General features: G+C 40.0%; 1 protein-coding gene across 7 annotated transcripts in view; it reads right to left on the bottom strand.

Annotated features, from left to right (window-relative positions):
* The window catches only part of LOC140592642 (cytochrome b5 reductase 4-like), a 116,616-nt gene extending 98,804 nt beyond the window's left edge, over window positions 1-17,812 (bottom strand). For 4 of the 7 annotated variants that reach the window (XM_072716486.1, XM_072716490.1, XM_072716489.1 and 1 more), the window contains exons 1-7: window positions 17,382-17,812; window positions 16,138-16,291; window positions 15,101-15,201; window positions 3,176-3,260; window positions 3,040-3,078; window positions 1,759-1,779; window positions 520-607 (exon numbers count right to left, since the gene is read on the bottom strand). In XM_072716486.1, coding sequence (XP_072572587.1) covers window positions 520-607; window positions 1,759-1,779; window positions 3,040-3,078; window positions 3,176-3,260; window positions 15,101-15,201; window positions 16,138-16,291; window positions 17,382-17,456 — 563 coding nt within the window. In that variant the 5' untranslated portion in view covers window positions 17,457-17,812. The remainder of the gene's footprint in view (window positions 1-519; window positions 608-1,758; window positions 1,780-3,039; window positions 3,079-3,175; window positions 3,261-15,100; window positions 15,202-16,137; window positions 16,292-17,381) is intronic. The other 3 variants (XM_072716488.1, XM_072716491.1, XM_072716487.1) reach the window with 2 other exon arrangements.
* Window positions 17,813-21,170: the final 3,358 nt, after the last annotated feature.

The raw sequence follows: 21,170 nt of genomic DNA, 5'->3' as shown, positions 1-21,170 counted from the left end.
ACAGATCCATGCTACATTCACAAAGGAAAAAAATTACTTCCTACTAGTTGACTGTGTTGATTGATAGAGACACATAATATAATTTGGCCATAGAGTCATGCGTGATGTATTTGAAAAACAATTCAATGTGAGCTATGGCATGGCAGATAAGGAAGTGTGGTATGGATCGGGTAGTTAATACTGGCCACTTAACAAGTGAAGTTTGGAAATATTAGTGAGGAGACATAAAAAATCACAATCTCTACGATTTGTATGAAAAGCAGATTGTAGACATCTTCAAGATCGATCATAATATAAAACCATCAGATCACCCACCCCTAGTTACAGAACTATATTTTTTAAAAATAGAGGAATTAGTTTGGTTATACTGTCCAGTAAACTGCAAAATAGTTTTAAAAACATGAAAAAGAATCTTGGATCATGATCATCCCTAAAAAAAAAAAATCATGCTCTTTTTTCCATATCACACACCCCTAGCTATAACCCAATTGAATTTCCTATCATGGTAGAATGGTTCACCTGGGACAGTGGTCCTTGGTTGGAGGGGGGAGCAGGGAAGAAGGCAGGTTTGATTCGAGAAGTGTGCTGGGGGAAGAGGGGTATAACCCTAGCAAGACAAAAAACAGCAAACAGCTTTGAGACACTGCTCCATCTAAATTATAACTAGAAGACATAATCCTTACATGAAAAACCCCTGTTTATAAGCACATATAGAGAGTAAACTATATTACATGTTATTAAAATTGTTGAAGATGCAGGTGTATGCAGGTTGATGTTGGTGATATACCCAACATGAACCAGTTACAGCCTATGGAATCAGAAACAGTGTAGTGGTTTGACATGCAAGGATGCATGCAGACTCAGGAGGGGAGGGTGTAACCCCCCTAAAATTGCCACCCAAAAGTTTAGTTCAACATCAGGAGGACTTATTCTCTGTTTCTCCAATAGGGGGGGATATGTTTAGGAGTGTGGCAGTTTTAGTGGTGCTCTAAAAAATAAAAAAAAAATAGAAAGGTGAAAGAAGCGCGCGGGGAAAAAAAGTGGAAGAAGACGGACTGGATGGTGGAGCTGCCAAGCAAGTAGCTGGTTTAATTTTAGTTTTCGTTAAGTCGAGAGTAATTTGGAAAGAGAAAAAAAAAGAAATTAGTTATTAGTTTTTTGGGATCTGTCCAAGGATTTTAGGTTCCTTTATGAGAGAAATTTTCGGTTGGTTTTTTTGATTGCTGAAATCCTGTTCAACATTGGAGGGACAGTTGCTCGGAGAGGAGAACGATCAACGGAGAAGCACGGTCACAAGCACCCTGCCAGAATCTGCACTGGAGCCGAGCGCCCTCCGTTGGATTTCAGATAAGAAGAGAGACAGAACAGAGGGAGGACAACTTTGTGGACTGACTGGACTGAATGACTGACGGGACACAAAAAAAAAATAAAAAATTCTTTGATAAGCTCATGAGCACGGTTATCTTTTGAGGGGTGGAAGTATTTGTTTTATATTATTTGTTATAACTATTTGGTTTCCCCTGGTGCAGTTTTGTTTTTGAGGTCCGTAATAATATGTATATGTTTTATTCCTTCTTTTGGTAGTTATGGAAATCTAAGCTAGCATGGGAAGGGATTTGGGAATGATTGCATAGAGAACGGACTAGGCTGAGCCTTAGAGAGAAGTTAGCTTATTGTCATATTATTAATTAAGCGAATGGTTGTAGTTCAAAATAAATAAGTTAAGTAAATAAGTTTTTTTTTGTGGTTTTGTTTTACCAATCATCCTCCTCCCTGAACCTAAAAAGAAGGTTTACACACGTAAGAAACCAAACACAGTAACAAAAATGTGGTAATTCAGGTAATTAAATAATATACTGAAATCCATGGGAAAGTATTAGTACACAGCCAAGACAGTGATGGAGATACAAATTTTACATAAGATGATTGGAACACATCACCAGCTTTCCATTATATTTCACTGGTTTTCCTTTTTCATAATGCACAGAAGCAGTAATTAAGGTCAATGATGGGCATACATCATTTCAATGTATCACTGCATGCCCCAAAACATAAGCAAATTAAATCAGTTTTATACAATGGCTTTAGAGCTGGGCGATATGGCCAAAAACGTTATGATAAAAATTTTCTTATCAGCTGATATCGATAATTGTTACAATAATTGTTGAATCATTATTTCTTTCCAGTTTAAAGGCTGATTTTTACTCATGAGTTAAAATTGAAATAAACAGATGGTTAAGCTGCATTTATAAACAATTCTTTATAATCAAAATGTGACAAACACTTGCCAAACAGTAGTGGTGGCCGAAATTACGCTTCCAGTCCAGTATACTCTATTTTCTGACCCCACTAGATGAAGCCCTCTGTTCAAAAAAAGGGGGTTAAAGCATGCCGAAACCATAAGCGCAATGGCTCAAAAAAAAAAACTGCAAACTGTTCATAAAGTTGGCCATCACTACCAAACAGCATTACGTATTTCACAAGTCTGAGATAGAAGATGAACAGGTTATTTTAGTTATTTTATTTTAGTAATCACTGAAAATAATGCTGTCATTGACGTTTCTTAATTATCTGTCGATTATTACTGTCAGGATTTCTCATGGTAATAGACAACTTTGCTGTGGACTTCACTTTTGGATCTTGCTGAATTACCCTGTTAACAGGTTGCTTTGGACTTATTATTATTTATTTGTTCAAAAACCCTTGTTTTTACAGCTGTGTTTGCGCATGAACTCAACTGCCGGTCCAGACAAGCAATCACAGAGAAATTAACGTCACTTCATCGTGTTGCAAAATATGTTATTGACAACACGTTGGGCCAAACTTTTATCGAGCACTTGTCACATCCACATCGAGGAAAATTTATATGGTGATAATTATCATTACCATTTTATCGCCCAGCCCTAAATGATTTTATATTATTAATTTTTATAAGATGTGATAACTTCATTTTATATGACTTCTTACTAATGTATATATGGGGAAAATTGAAGCTAGCTGTTAATACTGTTCAGTTTATATAAATAAATGATCTCTTACGATTTACAGAAGGGTTAATCTTCTGTGTATTTGAAGAACCTGCAGTGAAAGAGGCAGGTTTCAGTTCCAGAAGGATCCTCTTGGATTCATATAGATTCTTAAGAAAAGTACACACAAACGTGCACCGGATCACTACCATGTATAAGTGTGCTGGGCTTGGCTGCCATCCTCCCGACCAGACACTCCTTTAGCATAGACTCGTAGTTCACCCATCTGTGGACCTGAAAGCCATGAAAAAAAATCACCATGGTTTAGCATCTATCACAATTCAACATGCATCATTGCCTACATGCACTAGCTATGGCTAATCACACACTGAAGGAGAGCACAAAGTATTAGCATTATGCATGTCTCATAGGGCTGGGCGATCATACCGGTATTATATCACGCATGCGCAGTAATCACTAGGGCTTCAGATGACAGGCGCAACATTTGGCCATGCACCAGCTTTTTTGTGCTATACGGACATTTATTTATGCCCACAATTTAAGCAGTTTAGTAGTATGGCTAAAATATTAATGAGGCTTTGTATCAGAGCATGTGAGCGGAGTGGAGCGGTGAGAATTTCCGCTCCTCGCTCACGAGACTGTTGGCTCCGCCCGCTTTTCTGCTCTAATTCGCACTAAGACGCTCTGCTCAACACCGCTCTTCGCTCCACTAAAATTTCCTCCCGCTCCAGTCAAATCGCTCCACGCTCGCTCCAATTTAAAAGAGGGACAAATAATCTGCATGCCTAACAAATGTCACCTTAAATCGAAGCCTTATATCATGAAGAAATATATATTTTTATGCAACATATAGGCAACAACGGACAGGTTTGGCAATGGCATTCCACACAAAAATAGGCTTAAAAATAAAGTAATCAGTGGGCTTAGCCTGAAGAATATACAGGCTAAGCATCCACGTTTTAAATTTCTCAATTTTTTTCTGTTGATGCTGCTGCTGTGTCCCTATAAAATAAAATTTCACTGAAAAATTAAAAAAATCCTATTAGACCTACTTTGAATGACAAAACGAATTTATTTGATTACCAATATTTACTTATATTTAGGCTTTTATACTTTAATTTACTTTATAGACTTGATATGCTACAACCATATAAAACTTGCTCACGTTTTGCTTGCTTCCGCCTGTTCGCGTACACTGTAAAAAAATCTACTACAAAATAACAGTCAAAAGTCTGGCAGGTCCTGAAGACCAGTAGTGTTGATGTATATTTGCATAGCATGACAGGGTACTGCCTTTGTTTAAACTTTTAACCATTATGGTGTTGAATAAGGCAACAGTATAAATTCCCCAGCCACGTTGCATAATGATTGAAAATGAAAAGCTTGAACAGCAGTGGATTGTCGTAGGATCTTGTTGGGTGGCAGCCGTAAAGACCTTCTCAATGCTTGTTTTGACGCAGACTATGGAGTTTGTTACTCTCTGCAGCTCCGGGACCTGCTCATTCTCCTAAAGACCAATAGTGCTGATGTATGCGTGATATAATACTAGGGGTGAGAGAAAAGAAAGAAAAAAAAATAAAATCGATGCATCTTTTTTCTTTCTCTAACGATTCTAAATCGATTCTCAAAGATTCAGAATTGATTCTGTGTTCTATCAAATTGCGAGTGCGCGCCGGAAACATAAACATTACAACGCTCGCCTCTTACATATGCTGCTCTTCATTTGAACAATGGACAAACTACATCCTGCACCATCAAATTTAAAATCGACTGTGTGGCAACATTTTGGATTTTGTGAAGACAAAGAGAAAGGGGTCGTTGATAAAAGGCATACTGTGTGCAAAGTCTGTCGCGCCAAATTTAAGTATTTCGGGAACACTACTAATATGTAGTGTTGTAGTCAAGACCGCCTAAACCGAGACCAAGACATTGCCGAGACCGGAAGGTATCAAGACCAAGACACTGCCGAGACTTGAGGGTACCAAGACCAAGTCCAAGACCAAGACCAAGACCAAACACAGACTAGGGATAGAATCAACATCACATTACTCAGATCAACTGTAGAGAAAAAAGGCATTGCTGTAAAGTGTCATTACTCGTTAAATCAAATTCATGTTATCTTTTCAATTATATTGTCCATATGTCTCTCATTTAAAATCTCCCAGATTTGTCATAGTTACGAGGCCTGATGGAAAATAATATTCTCAGCAATCCTCTCCTATAATTTTATCAGACCTCGTCAAGGGAAAGAGATGGGATGTACCAGAAAGATTTTCATATTAAGTACCAGGGAGAGAGGCCTCGGGTAAGCTATGAATACGGCTATGTGATGATCCTCTGCTTTGAATTGAAGAGAATGAGCCTCCAGATTGACTTGCACCTCCAAGACCGTGCTTTCTAATGAATGTGAAATACCTAATTTAATTGAATTATAACTATGCTACTAGTGCTGGGAGACAAAAACGATCTCGATTTTTTATCGATAAAAAATAAGGACGATCACGATGATACACACAGACTATAAAACTCGATCAAGAATAGAATAGAATATTCCTTTAATGTCCATCAAATTTACATCAGATGGAAATTCATCTTTAACAGTGACGTAAGCACACAATACAGACAAGACTATACACAATAAACATATATCAATACAACTAAATATAAATAAAATATGTTAATAAAATATTTTTAAAATGTTAATAAAAATAATTTAACATAAATAAATTTAAAACAAAATACATAAAATACCTGTATAATAACACTATCTGCTAATAAAAAAGTCTTTGTTAAGAATAGTTACAGCTGACGGAACAAATGACCGCTTGTAGCCTTTTTTCTTGGCTAACGGGACTACAAGTCTCCTGCATGATGGCAACAATTGAAAGGCACAATGAAGAGGGTGGATAGAATCTTGATAAACCTGTTGTGCCTTTTTTGTCAAAATCTGTGTGTACAAGTAGGAGAGTTGATGTTGTTTGTGTCCAATGATTTTCCCGGCCTGATTGACGATTTGTGCCAGTTTGTTCTTTTGTTTAACTGACAGTTGCCCATACCATGACACTATGTTAAATGTCAGCACACTCTCAGTCAGTGATTTGTAGATCATGGACATTGTGCGCTGGCTGGTGTTAAAACTCCTGAGCTTCCTCAGAAGAGACAAACGCTGTCTTCCTTTCTTGTACACATAATCCACATGATTTTGGTAATTTAGCTGGTTGTCTAATATTGTCCCAAGGTATTTGAATTCGGTGACTTGCTCCACTTCCTGACCCTTCACACTAATTGGCTTGAAGGTGGCCACAGCATTCTTATTGCTTCCTTTCTTGCTGCTCACTAGCCACATCTCCTTGGTTTTGTTAACATTGAGGTCCAGAAAGCTGCTGTCAAACCATGAAGCCAGCGTTTCAATATACTGAAGGTAGGGAGAGCTGTTTAAGTCCCAAAGGCAGGCGACTAAGGCCATATCATCTGCATACTTAATGAGGGAAAGGTGACTGCTGTTACACTGAATTTCATTTGTATATATGGAAAAAAGTAAGGGAGATAGTACACATCCTTGCGGAACACCTGTATTCAGGACAAGAGCATTAGAGAGGCAGTTCTTAATACAAACTCGCTGGGGTCGGTCTCTCAAAAATTCCTTGATGAAAAGGATGATGCCACCGCTAACTTTCAGGTCGCAAAGGCGCTCAAAGAGGAGGTGTGGCTGAACTGTATTAAAGGCTGAGGAAAAATCCATAAAAAGAATCCGAGCATGAGTGTTGGGTTTGTCCAGATGACTGTAAATACTATTTAGCAGGGTGAGTGTCGCGTCCTCCACCCCTCTGTTGTTCCGATAGGCAAATTGCATGGGGTCCAGTGATCCTGCTACCTGGCAGGTCAGTTCATCCCGAACAAAGCGCTCCATGCATTTGCTGAGGAGGGGTGTGAGAGCAATGGGTCTAAAGTCATTATTCGTTTTTACGTACTGAGTTTTTGGTACAGGTATAATATTTGCTGTTTTCCAGGCCTGGGGATAAAAGTTAGAGTCCAGAAACAGCTGAAACATTTTCGTGACAGCTGGTGCTAGTTGTACTGCGCATTCCTTTAAGACCCTCCCTTTGAGCCCATCTGGACCTGGGGCTTTGTGAGGATTAACCTTTTGCAGTATAGTCATCACTTTCTCCTCCTGAATAATCATTGGATCAAAGGTCAGTCTAGAGCAAACAGCGTCACACTCACTCCTAAAGTCATGCTTATCAAATCTGGAGTAAAATATATTTAAATTATTTGCAAGGTGGGCCGGGTCGTCACACTGAATGGTCTGTCTCTGCTCCCTACCCATCATTTTGTTCAGTCCTCGCCATGCATCTCTAGCATTACCAGTCTTCAGTTTCTCCTCAACCTTATCTTTATAATTCAATTGGGCTCTTTTTATTAATCGTCTAGTGTCCTTTGTCAGCTCCTTTATTTTTCCTAAGTCACCCTGCATAAAAGCTATTTTCTTCAGGTTTAAATGATATTTAAGTTCCTTACTGACCCATGGTTTATTATTTGGATAGATTTTAATTTCTCTTGTTCCAATTACTGAATCCACACAAAAATTAATATAACCAGTTATGGTGTCATTTAATAGTTCATAATTGCTCAGACAGTCCTTATCGCTTAAAAACAGATCCCATTGCGTTGCCTCAAAACAGCCCCTCAGCATGTCCATCGAGCTTTCTGTCCAGGCTTGACAGTGCAAAACAGTCGGTTTAACCCTTTTTAAGGATTGTCGGTACTTTGGTAAAAGGTGGATGACGTTGTGATCTGACAGTCCCAAAGGTGGGCGGGACCGGGAAACGTAGGCACCTTCCACATTCCCATAACATAAATCTATAGTTCTGTTCATACGTGTCGGGCATGTGACATATTGTTCCAAATTAGGCAATAGTGCAGAGACATCACATCTGTTAAAATCTCCCAATAGGAAGACGGGATCATCAGCAGAGTAATGTAATGCTTTATTATACCTAGCAGCAATATTCTCTGCCGCGAGTTTAAAGTCTGGCCCCGGCACATACACCAAGATCACTGTTATTTGACCAAACTCACGAGGCAAATAATACGGTCTGAATGAAACAGTCAGTAATTCATAATGAGCGGTGCAGTCAATGTCACGTACCGTGATGTTTGTTGCCCAGCTGGAGTTTATGAACATACAGAGTCCGCCTCCGGTTTGCTTTGCCGTCTGTATTACATCCCGGTCACAACGAACTAGAGAATATCCATCCAAGCGGATGTTATCAATATCCTCGTTCAGCCATGTCTCGGTAAAACAGATCAAGTTAGCTCTGCTGAAATCCCTATCGCACTTTATCAGTGCTGCAAGTTCGTGCATTTTGTTCTGTAGTGAGCGCACATTGGAAAGAGTTACTGTCGGAAGGGGGAAGCGGCTTCCACGTCGTTTAAGCCTATTTCGAATCCCGCCTCTTGATCCTCTTTTCTTTTTCTTCTTAATGCTCCATCCAGGGTAGATTATCCCAGTTGGGTTAAAGCAAAATTCCGGAGGATCATTAAAGGAATATCGGAGATTCAGTAGATCCTCCCTGGAGTAGAAACGAACATTGGATACCGGATCGCCACGCCACATGAAACACGTTTCTCCTCCATGCGCGCATACGATGCCCCAAGTTATTATAAAGATAAAAATAAATATTGCAGTCTTAATCAGTGTACTGTCACACATAATTTCCACGTATTGTATCGTAAGTTTAAACTTAATATAAGATTAACAAACGAAGTAGACAAACATATACAACGCCACTGCCGAGGGTCAGCACTCGCGCATGCGCCCCTCCCTTTCAGACAAATTTCAACCAAATTTGCTCCGTTTTAGACAATGCGCTGAGACAGACAACTCATTAACCTATCGAGCAGAGGTTTACTGAACGCCAGCACAACAGCCAATCACCGACGACGTTGTCATTTTGCCCATCCCCCCTTAAAGAAGCAATGGGTGCGTTCGACTGCAGCTGACGCAACGTGGAGTGCGATCTGTCGGCGGCTGCAGGGGTGGAGTATAAACTGACTGCAGCCAAGTCGGACAATTTCTACTCCTCGTAGTCTGTGAGACTATGTCTTTATGATAGGTATGTCTTTCTGATGGGTATGTCTGATCGGTATGTCTTTCTGATGGGTATGTCTGATCGGTATGTCTTTCTGATGGGTATGTCTCATGGGTATGTCTTTCTCATGGGTATGTCTTTCTGATGGATATGTCTGATCGGTATGTCTTTCTGATGGGTATGTCTTTCTGATGGGCATGTCTCATGGGTATGTCTTTCTGATCGGTATGTCTGATGGGTATGTCTGACGATTAAACAAATAAAGCAGCACAACATTACAGTAACTAACAATAAATAAACCACTAACTTACGTGTACTGTTAGAGCATTTATGTAATTTATTTAAACTTTATTTTACCAGTAAATGAACTGAAACCAGTTCTCACTGCTTTATGTGCTTTTCGGGAGAAATAGCAGATAACGCATTGGAACTTCCTGGGATACAAACGTCATGCGTGTGACTAAAATCTTCAGCCAATAAGGGCAAAGTTGTGTCGTCACGGAGGCGGCTCCAGTTTGTGCTGCACGGTCTGTCTCAAGTCGTCTTGCTCTCGCGAGGATTTTGTACTATGTGACATGGTGACACGTGGTGACGTTTTGGAACATTTCTTTGCTGACTTTGCTATCATGCGAAGTGTATGAAGTGTGTGGACTGTGAAGCACTGTGTCCATTGAGAAAATGCATACAATGTAACGTTTTTAAAGTAGATGCATCTGACTGGTTGCATTTGAATTGAGGCGCGTAATGAATAATGATACTGTTCTGTGAGGATGTGCTGTTTTCTCCTTTTTTCCCCATCCCATCGAGACCGCTATGTCCGAGACCAAGACAAGACCAAGACCAAATAGGGTCGAGACCAAGACAAGACCGAGACCACAAAAAATTAGTCTCAAGACCGGTCTCGAGAACTACAGCACTACTAATATGAAGAAGCATATCACTCAGAGCTGCATGAACGGACTTCAGTCCCGATCTCGCTCAGCGCCGGTTTCACTCAAAGGACCCTCGAGCAAGTAGCAAAGCTTCCATCCAATTCTGAAAAAGCCAAGTGAATTACCCGGTCAGTGGCGGGTTTCATTGCCAAAGATTTGCGTCCTTACTCTGTAGTGGGGAACGAAGGATTGTTCGAAGTGAAGAATCGTTTTGGAATTGGATCGTGGATTCCAGAATTTGTAATTGGATCGGATCGTGAAGTACCTAAAGATTCCCACCCCTATATAATATCAGTATGATATTGCCCAGCCCTAATGTCATTATGTTTTTTATTCAACTTCACTTTATACTACATGGTTTACACATGTCACTAAACTCAGAAAGCTACATATGACTGTGGAGCACAACCAGACAAGGGAGCCTGAGCAGTGTCAAAATCACCAAGCACACCACTATGAAGTTTCCAGTGTTTTTACAAGCAGCTCGGACGTAACGTCTGAGCACACACAGATACAACAGCAGTGTACTCGGAAAAAAGAAAAGACGTCATCCAAAACAGAACATTTCTTAACAACACATAACAGCCATTGACAGAAATGAGAACTTTGTATTTTTTGTAAATGCAAAAATTTCAGACTTTTGAGATAATGGCAATGGGAATTGGGGTAGTGGACGATATCTACCAAGGGAGCATCAAGCTCCAAGCAGTTGTAACACAAAGTATACACTCACCTAAAGGATTATTAGGAACACCATACTAATACAGTGTTTGACCCCCTTTTGCCTTCAGAACTGCCTTAATTCTACGTGGCATTGATTCAACAAGGTGCTGAAAGCATTCTTTAGAAATGTTGGCCCATATTGATAGGATAGCATCTTGCAGTTGATGGAGATTTGTGGGATGCACATCCAGGGCACGAAGCTCCCGTTCCACCACATCCCAAAGATGCTCTATTGGGTTGAGATCTGGTGACTGTGGGGGCCATTTTAGTACAGTGAACTCATTGTCATGTTCAAGAAACCAATTTGAAATGGTGCATTATCCTGCTGGAAGTAGCCATCAGAGAATGGGTACATGGTGGTCATAAACGGATGGACATGGTCAGAAACAATGCTCAGGTAGGCCGTGGCATTTAAACGATGCCCAATTGGCACTAAGGGGCCTAAAGTGTGCCAATGAAAACATCCCCCACACCATTACACCACCACCACCAGCCTGCACAGTGGTAACAAGGCATGATGGATCCATGTTCTCATTCTGTTTACGCCAAATTCTGACTCTACCATTTGAATGTCTCAACAGAAATCGAGACTCATCAGACCAGGCAACATTTTTCCAGTCTTCAACTGTCCAATTTTGGTGAGCTCGTGCAAATTGTAGCCTCTTTTTCCTATTTGTAGTGGAGATGAGTGGTACCCGGTGGGGTCTTCTGCTGTTGTAGCCCATCCGCCTCAAGGTTGTGCGTGTTGTGGCTTCACAAATGCTTTGCTGCATACCTCGGTTGTAACGAGTGGTTATTTCAGTCAAAGTTGCTCTTCTATCAGCTTGAATCAGTCGGCCCATTCTCCTCTGACCTCTAGCATCAACAAGGCATTTTCGCCCACAGGACTGCCACATACTGGATGTTTTTCCCTTTACACACCATTCTTTGTAAACCCTAGAAATGGTTGTGCGTGAAAATCCCAGTAACTGAGCAGATTGTGAAATACTCAGACCGGCCCGCCTGGCACCAACAATCCTGCCACGCTCAAAATTGCTTAAATCACCTTTCTTTCCCATTCTGACATTCAGTTTGGAGTTCAGGAGATTGTCTTGACCAGGACCACACCCCTAAATGCATTGAAGCAACTGCCATGTGATTGGTTGATTAGATAATTGCATTAATGAGAAATTGAACAGGTATTCCTAATAATCCTTTAGGTAAGTGTATATCAGCCAAAGTAATAATAAATTTTACTATACATTACCAATATACTGTATATCATACTGCATAAAAAACAAAGATCTAAAAACAGTGAACATTTAATAAGGACTTAAATAGGACATTTCTACAATTTATGTTTACCAAGTTATGAGAAAAAGTTTGCCAAATGAGCACCAGCTACCACACAGCATTAATTTCAAACACAAAAAGCTACAAGTTAAACAGTGCAATACAGCATATTTCTCCATGCTCTTTATCCACTCCTTCTGTTCAACAACACATCTACACTGATCAACCAATAGTTAACCTTCTTATTGTTGCACAGATCAAAATGAGTGAATCGTACATTATTTTTATGACAAAATAAAACTTTATGCTTATACACGTATGTTTACAGTATATGTGCATGGTGGAAGTCATATGTTTTCAGTGTTGAGTTTTATTATGCGTTTTTGTGATTGTCCATATTTAAATATCATTGAAATATGCAAATCAGAAAACCAGATAATATCAGCGTCATCCAAATTTTTACTGTGGGTTTGTGAGGAGATAGGTTGGCGATTTTGGTGTGGAGATTGCAGGTTGTTTTTGGCGTCAGAGCATAACTATATTTTACTTAAAAATGGATTAGAGCTTCTTTTAGCTTTTATGTTTAATGCTTAAAGTGGCAATTATATGCCACAGAAGGTTTACCCACAGGTTTTGGGTCCATCCCCTGCTAACTGGGTTTTGGACCCTGTATGTGATTTTGAGGAAACATCTGGAGAAATTCCTTTTCCTATACCAGGAAGTCAAGTGTTTGAGGGGAAAAGGGGAGCAAAAAAACACATACAAATGCTTTGGAATGTATTTGTATCCATTCTCCATTGCCATCAATGAGAGTGCTCAGCACAAAGAAATGCGTGCAGCAATGCGTTTTCAAAATGCACTGCAATGCAGCACACTAATGGGGACATCAGATATAGCTTTCTATGCAATGTATGATGTTCTACCAGTTTGCATAATGTGTGCGTTGGTGAAAAGGGCAATGCACAGTGGGAATACTGCAAATTTATATCTGGACTGTCTATCTTGTGGAGCTTAAAGATATCATAGGTCCAATAGCGTGCTCAGCTGCAGAATCCAAAGCTGGAATATAACGAAATGTTGGTAGCACTTTACATGAGGGTGTACAAATAATGTAGTGGTACACTCATTTAATGTATGAATTAACCAGAAACTAAGTGTTTACTATGTATTGGTTCTCATGTTCGTCCATCACTAATCAATCATAACGGTCCTTGGTGCAGAGGAAAAATGCCTTAATTGTTCATGATTTGCAGTACCAGAGTTACTTGTGCACCTTCAAGGAAAGTTTTATTGAAAACTTTTCTTCGATTGGATCTACCCCAAGTTTGTGAAAAAGGAAACACGACACTCACTCAAATACTTTCCTTAATCTGTCGTGTAAATAAAACTTGTCATGTAAATTCAGGTTACTGAAGGAATTGATTATTCAATTGATTCATTCAAACACATGTAAACGAATTCAAAATATTACCTACATCTGGTTATTCTGTGCATGTAAACACAGCTCATGCATAGACAACAGTGGTATAGAAGATTTGAAGTAAATGGCTACCACCGCCAGAGGAATGCAATATATTTGCAATCCAGCAGTAATGCGGAGTACTAAGCATGTCTGCCACAGCTCAAACTGCTCTCCTCTTCTGCAGTCTGAGAATGAGGATTGGATATTAAGAACATAAGAACATAAGAAATTTACAAACGAGAGGAGGCCATTCGGCCCATCAAGCTCGTTTGGGGAGAACTTAGCTAATAGCTCAGAGTTGTTAAAATCTTATCTAGCTCTGATTTAAAGGAACCCATGGTTTTAGCTTCCACTACAATAGCAGGAAGACTATTCCATACTCTAACTACACGCTGTGTAAAGAAGTGCTTCCTCAAATTTGTTTTAAAATGTTCTCCCGCTAATTTCCACTTATGGCCACGAGTTCTAGTATTTAGACTAATATTGAAATAGTCATTTGGCTGAACAGCATCCAGACCCGTTAGAATCTTATAGACCTGAATCATATCCCCCCTTAGTCTCCTTTGCTCAAGGCTGAACAGATTCAGTTCTGCTAACCTCTCCTCGTAAGACATTCCTCTAAGACCAGGAATCATTCTCGTAGCTCTTCGTTGCACCTTTTCTAAGGCAGCAATGTCCTTCTTGAGGTATGGTGACCAAACCTGCACACAGTATTCTAGGTGGGGTCTTACCAAGGAATTATATAAGTGTAACATCACCTCCCTTGACTTAAACTCCACACATCTAGAGATATAACCCAACATTCTGTTCGCCTTTTTTATTGCTTCCCCACATTGGCGAGAGTGGGACATGGAAGCATCAACATACATACCGAGATCTTTCTCGTAATCAGCTACCTTTATTTCAGTGGAACCCATAAAATATCTGTACTGTATATTTCTGCTCCCTGCATGGATTACCTTACATTTATCTGTGTTAAATTTCATCTGCCAAGTATCAGCCCATTCGCTAATTAAATCCAGATCCCGTTGAAGCCTCTCTGCTGCTTGATTAGTATCTGCTACCCTGCCCACCTTAGTGTCGTCTGCAAATTTAACCAGTTTACTGTATGTATTCGTGTCAATATTGGATAACATGTCATCATGGACAAAAGCAAAAGAAACAAGCGGCATGAAGCACTAATGGATATTGGGAGTATTGTCTTTAAGTACTTCCATATTTTTGTATTCGCAATGCAATGGGCACTAAACATTAAACAGTCTCATAAATTAGCTAGCCAGCTAGTAGCTACGCTTAAGGCAGATGGATTATGTAGCATACTGAGGCTTGGCTGCTAGCTGACTGGTTGATTGACATATGACAGTCGCATTTTTGTGTGTTTTTGAGCAAAGTTACACTGACACAAATTGGCCAGCTGAATAACTTACCTTTGACATGCTACATAGTAACTGTCATTGGCAGAAACATCAGCAACTGGCCAATCAGCCCGCTCTACATATTTTTTATTGGCCTCACAACATCAGGCCATCGCACGTGTCAAACCCTATGTCTAGGCATTATTGTTGCATTAAAATCAAAGCTACGCTAAAGTGTAAGCAGAAATGTGTGAGCGAGGTGGCATCTTTGAATCACCTGATCGAACAGGTCAGTGCCGTCCACACCAGCCGCCTTCAGCAGTTCATCCTCCCCCCCGGGGTGAAACTGCATATAAGGACTCACGTTGTAGACCATACCTGGAAGACACACACCATTGGTATACAAAACACACACCCACTCCATCATCATAAGAAAACCACATGGATATAAAATATATAACCAGACTGTATAGATCCTCACAAAATTCATACACGCTCAAAAATCACAAACATAATATATTTTCACAGCAAGATGATGTTTCTCAACACAAAATGAATATGCATGCACTTTGCAGTTAGACACAACATTGTGAGATTAGTCATTTTTAGTTGCTGTTGTGACACGCAAGGTTATTTGAAAGGGCAAATATGCCCTCTGCTGGCAAAAGTATGGGACACTAGTTAAATGCAGACTTCTGCCAGGAATCTTTTTTATAAAGGTTTACGTTTTACCTTCCCTCAGAATATATCAAAACAGAAACAATTATACTGAAATATTCCTTATAAGGACAAAAAAAGCCTGTATTAGCAACTGAACAATAGCAAATGCTCAAGATTAGCTTTGCTACAGTAAATTAGTAAATACAGGTTTGGTAAAAGACCAGCATTAGGGTGACCTGATAATCTATTTCAGGGAAGACACTCAGCTAGGACAGGATTTGTAAACTACCATTTCAATTAAACGAATCTAGATTTTACTTAAGCACTGAGTTCTTCTTATAATCATGCATGTGTCACTAATGTTAATGTGAAACAGCTAGATGAGTCTTTCAATCAAGAAAACAAACCAGTCAACACACAAGAAGAACTTGTGCTGCAAACATAACCCACAGAAGAACACACCTTGCAGGTGGAAAGCAGTCATTGCACTAAAGCCTTATGATATGCAAGCATGCATAGCAAACCAGTATTTATAGCATAATAACTAACACTGGCACAGTCCAACATGTCATTTAAAAAATCACTTTTACTGTGCATTGTACAGTACATGTCTACATGTCTTTAAACTAATAAATGGTTGTGTGTTTGTCTGACCTCGTATGCAGGTCCAGCAATCGTCTCGCGTGTTGTGCTTCCGCAGCTCCTCCTCAGTAACCTCGATGAGCCTTCCCCGGAACCCAGTCAAGTCTTTGCCACTCTTGGTTAACCTGATCCAGTCCATTAGACTACAACCCGGCTTCAATGCCACCTACAACAACATGGTTCATCACAGCCCACACGGTTAAGAGGGATCCTGTACATTAATGTTATTCATCTAAAGCAGGGGTGGGGAACTTGTTCCATGGAGGGCTGGTGTCGGTGCGGGTTTTTGGGATGATCTCTCAATCAGCCAATAATAAAACAGTGGTTCTCACCTCCAGTCCTGAGGATCTACTGTTATTGGCTGATTGAGAGGCCATCCCAAAAACCTGCACCCACATCGGTCCTCCATGGAACAGGTGCCCCACCCATGAACTAATGACATAGAAGTGAGAAAGCAGGGTCAGCCAGCATCTCTGGAGCAGCAGGGATCAAGGGCCTTGTTACATCCTTTGTATGGGTAAAAATGATGCCACTATATTTAATTGATACTTTACTGCTAGGTTGTTGGGGGTTTGTTTGCAACAGACCCCATATAAACAGAGAAAGGAAAATAAGAGAACAGTCTGCCTCTCCATTTTCAGCTCTTATAATAATAGCCAATTCAGTCCCATTTGAGGTAAACAATTCCAACAAATAAAACTGCAAATTGGATTAATTGCATAACATGCATTGCACAATTTTATTCTAATGTAATACCTTATTCATATGTAATACATTTATATCTTTATACCAGGTCATTCATAATTTTCACGATACAATGTCAAAGGTATTATTTATACACACACCACAATTTTGCTGTGGTTGGTCTATGATTCTTATTAACTTAATTTCCCAAGTGTACTACGCCATTAGAAACTCAATACTTATCGTGAGTGTTGTTAATATCATAGCTATTAATTATAAGATCGGCCTACATGAAAAGCACCTACGTATGACCACGTATGTTTCCAACGCTTAAAATCCTGTCCAACACAGCACACTACTTAAATAAAATCCACTAACGTTAAGTGGGCATCACCACTTCCGATCCTAGTACAATTATCTACTTCATTTGTATATTATATTAATTTCTACACCGTGTGTTGATATTTAACTTAGCTGTTGAATCGGGTGCAGCACAGGCAGCTTCTGCATGTACTGTATGTGGTGTACAGCGACGAAATGCTCCGTGAGAAACACTAGCTTTTATAACTGACCTTGTTTCTTGCTGACTGAGAGACCCGCTGCTGTGAATTGGGTGCCGGGAACGCTTGCGACGGGACGTTCAACATTTCCACTCTTCTGAAACAGCTCCAGTTCCTAAGTAAATCTGGATGCTAGGCGTTAAATCTTTATTAAATCTTACTCAGTAGTTTTCATGAAGTGACTTCTCTGTCCTCTGCGACATGACTACCTGTCTATAACAAAAATATGACTAAACTTAAACTATTTAGCTACACAACATGACAAAAACTTAAATGTTTGAAAAATAAAAAAAAATGTCCCCCAGCATATAAGCTTGCAAAAATAACAATTATAAGACCTAAAACCCTTGAAGAATACCCAAAACAGGCGTAGATATGACACCGAGAGGAAACTCTGCCGGTTAGCTTCCTTATTTTCCTCCAAGTCAAACTTCCCGTTTTCTGACCCGATTGTCGCATAGTGATGACGGCTAACAACGCAGTCCATAAGGCTTTCTGGACAGCGACCCCTGGTGTGTAATTTCAATCTGAAAGCACTTTTATAACGACACACCTTGACCGAAGTGCTGTACTGCATACTACGGAAGCGTAATGCGTTCACTTGAGAAAAAAGAATTCTGCTCTGTTTTTCTGAATTAATGACATAATTATCTCGGAATTTCTATATTAATGACATAATTATCTCGGAATTTCTGAGATAAAGTTTTCATGTAAAAAAAAAATACGCTCTGTTTTTCTGAATTAACGAGATACGGTTTTCATGTAAAAAAAAAAAAATACGCTCCGTTTTTCTGAATTAACGAGATACGGTTTTCATGTAAAAAAAAAAAAAAATACGCTCTGTTTTTCTGACTTAACCTCAAAAACTCTCATTTCGCCTACTTTAGAGCTCACTGCAACAATGTCACTCCTTAGATTAATACAGTTTTATTTTGGTTTGGGTTTGAAACACTGCGAAATACTCGCAGCTTTAAGTAATGTAGATGGCATTGTTATTAGTTTGTCTACTTTGCGCAGGCACCTCAAGGTTTTGCCGTTGTTCAGGCGAAAAGCCCATTCTGATCTGCAGGACATAGCAGCGTTTCTCCAGAATCCGTTGGACCAGTATGGAATGCTTCACGGGTACAAGATGATGCATCTGAAATGCATTCAGGCTGGCCTTGTGGTGACTCAAGAAACAATCAGACAATTGTTGAAAATACTGGGTCCCCACAGAGTGCAGCTTAGGCGCCAGCATCGCCTTCGGCGGCGTCTGTACCAAAATCCAGGCCCAAACTTTTTATGGCACATAGATTCATATGATAAGCTCAAACCATATGGGATATGCATCAATGGTGCAATAGACGGGTTTTCTCGAATGGTTATATGGCTACATGCATACTCTACAAGTAGTAATCCTAAAGTCATCGCTGGATACTTTATTGATGAGGTGCTGTCAAGGAATGGTACTGCTACCAGAATTCGATCGGACCTAGGGACAGAACTGTTACATGGAGCAGATGCAGATGTTCCTGAGACATGATCATATGGATGAATTTTCTAGTAGATGCTATTTGTATGGTTCAAGCAACCACAACCAACGGATAGAGCATTGGGGGGATTTTTAAGAAAGCAGCACGCACAGTTCTGGATCAACGCATTTCAGGATTTAAAAGATTCTGACCACTTCTCTGGTGGCTTCCTAGACAAAAGTCTGATACAATTCACGTGTCTTCAAATAATAGAAGTAAGTTTTTTGTTTTAAATGTGCGATTCAAAGATGTGATATGTTTCTCTGTTTTTGTCCAATTTTGGAGGTAAATTAGGCTCCCAACGAGGTCACACTAGAAAATGCATAGATAAGATCAGATAGTTAATAGTCACAAAAATAGGAATCATTTTGCAAAGTAGAAATGTCCTTATTTTGTGCCCAAGTCTATTACTATCTCTGTCCTGCCAAAATGAGTGAACACATAGGCTATATGGCACTGGCAGATTAATTGTGGAATCTTTGCAATTTTTACGCATGCCCCTTTAATGTTCAGGTCATTTTAACTATACATAGAGCAAAATCAGCAAACATAACAATAAATTGAGTTAAAAAATAAGTCAATGTACACTCTGCAAGATGGATAATAACACTTAGTCCTTTATCAGAAAATTCAGAATCAGAAAAAATTCAGAAACAACACATTTAAACATCTGTTGCATTCATTGGACAATGAGGATATGAGAAATTGTGATTTAAAACGTAACTAGTAACAAAAGCTGTCAGATAAATGTAATGAAGTAAAACATACAATATTATTTTTAAAAATAAAATAAATGGGAATACTGAAGTAAAAGAATTGAGTAAATGTACAGTACTTAGGTACCACATTCCACAACTGAGACTGCTGTGGTTTGGCCTGTATTCATATAACAAACATCTTCACATATTGAAAGCCTGGGATTTAGTGTTTTCAAATACACTCACCTAAAGGATTATTAGGAACACCATACTAATACGGTGTTTGACCCCCTTTCGCCTTCAGAACTGCCTTAATTCTACATGGCATTGATTCAACAAGGTGCTGAAAGCATTCTTTAGAAATGTTGGCCCATATTGATAGGATAGCATCTTGCAGTTGATGGAGATTTGTGGGATGCACATCCAGGGCACGAAGCTCCCGTTCCACCACATCCCAAAGATGCTCTATTGGGTTGAGATCTGGTGACTGTGGGGGGCATTTTAGTACAGTGAACTCATTGTCATGTTCAAGAAACCAATTTGAAATGATTCGAGCTTTGTGCCTTGGTGCATTATCCTGCTGGAAGTAGCCATCAGAGGATGGGTACATGGTGGTCATAAAGGGATGGACATGGTCAGAAACAATGCTCAGGTAGGCCGTGGCATTTAAACGATGCCCAATTGGCACTAAGGGGCCTAAAGTGTGCCAAGAAAACGTCCCCCACACCATTACACCACCACCACCAGCCTGCACAGTGGTAACAAGGCATGATGGATCCATGTTCTCATTCTGTTTACGCCAAATTCTGACTCTACCATTTGAATGTCTCAACAGAAATCGAGACTCATCAGACCAGGCAACATTTTTCCAGTCTTCAACTGTCCAATTTTGGTGAGCTCGTGCAAATTGTAGCCTCTTTTTCCTATTTGTAGTGGAGATGAGTGGTACCCGGTGGGGTCTTCTGCTGTTGTAGCCTATCCGCCTCAAGGTTGTGCGTGTTGTGGCTTCACAAATGCTTTGCTGCATACCTCGGTTGTAACGAGTGGTTATTTCAGGGGTTTGCAGGGAGGAATGCCTTCAGAGAGGACCATATCCCTGTGATGCTACTGTGTTTGACATTTGTTGCCTTGCCATGGCAGACAACAGTCTTCATCCACCCACCTCTCCAAAAGAAGCCATTGAGCTTTACATGTTCTTACAGTACGTGCTTACATACATACCCACATTCAATAATCACAAGCTGTTCTGCTGGATTTAATGACTGTATGTGATCACACACTTACATAATGTCACGCCCCGCTCCTTCCGCTCCCGATGTGTGCCACGCCCACCTCATTACCTCCTGTTTCGCCCTGATTGTTCTCACCTGTGGCTCGTTATCCGTGGCTTGTCTTTTGTATTTAGTCCTCGTCTGAGTCAGTCTTCCCCAGACTCGTCATTGATGTTACCTGTCGTGCTTCCCCGGTCCTGTTACCCTAATAAATCCCAGTTGTACCTGACTTTCTGGCTCCGATCGTCTGCTTTCCAGCTCGCTTACCCCGCGATCGTGACACATAACACAAATAACACTGTTCGTTGCAGTTGGAAAATG

The sequence above is a fragment of the Paramormyrops kingsleyae genome, chromosome 9 (assembly GCF_048594095.1).
Source record: "Paramormyrops kingsleyae isolate MSU_618 chromosome 9, PKINGS_0.4, whole genome shotgun sequence".
Taxonomy (NCBI): Eukaryota; Metazoa; Chordata; class Actinopteri; order Osteoglossiformes; family Mormyridae; genus Paramormyrops; species Paramormyrops kingsleyae.
Note: the sequence above shows the minus strand (reverse complement) of the source record. Positions and strands in the feature narration are given on the sequence as shown.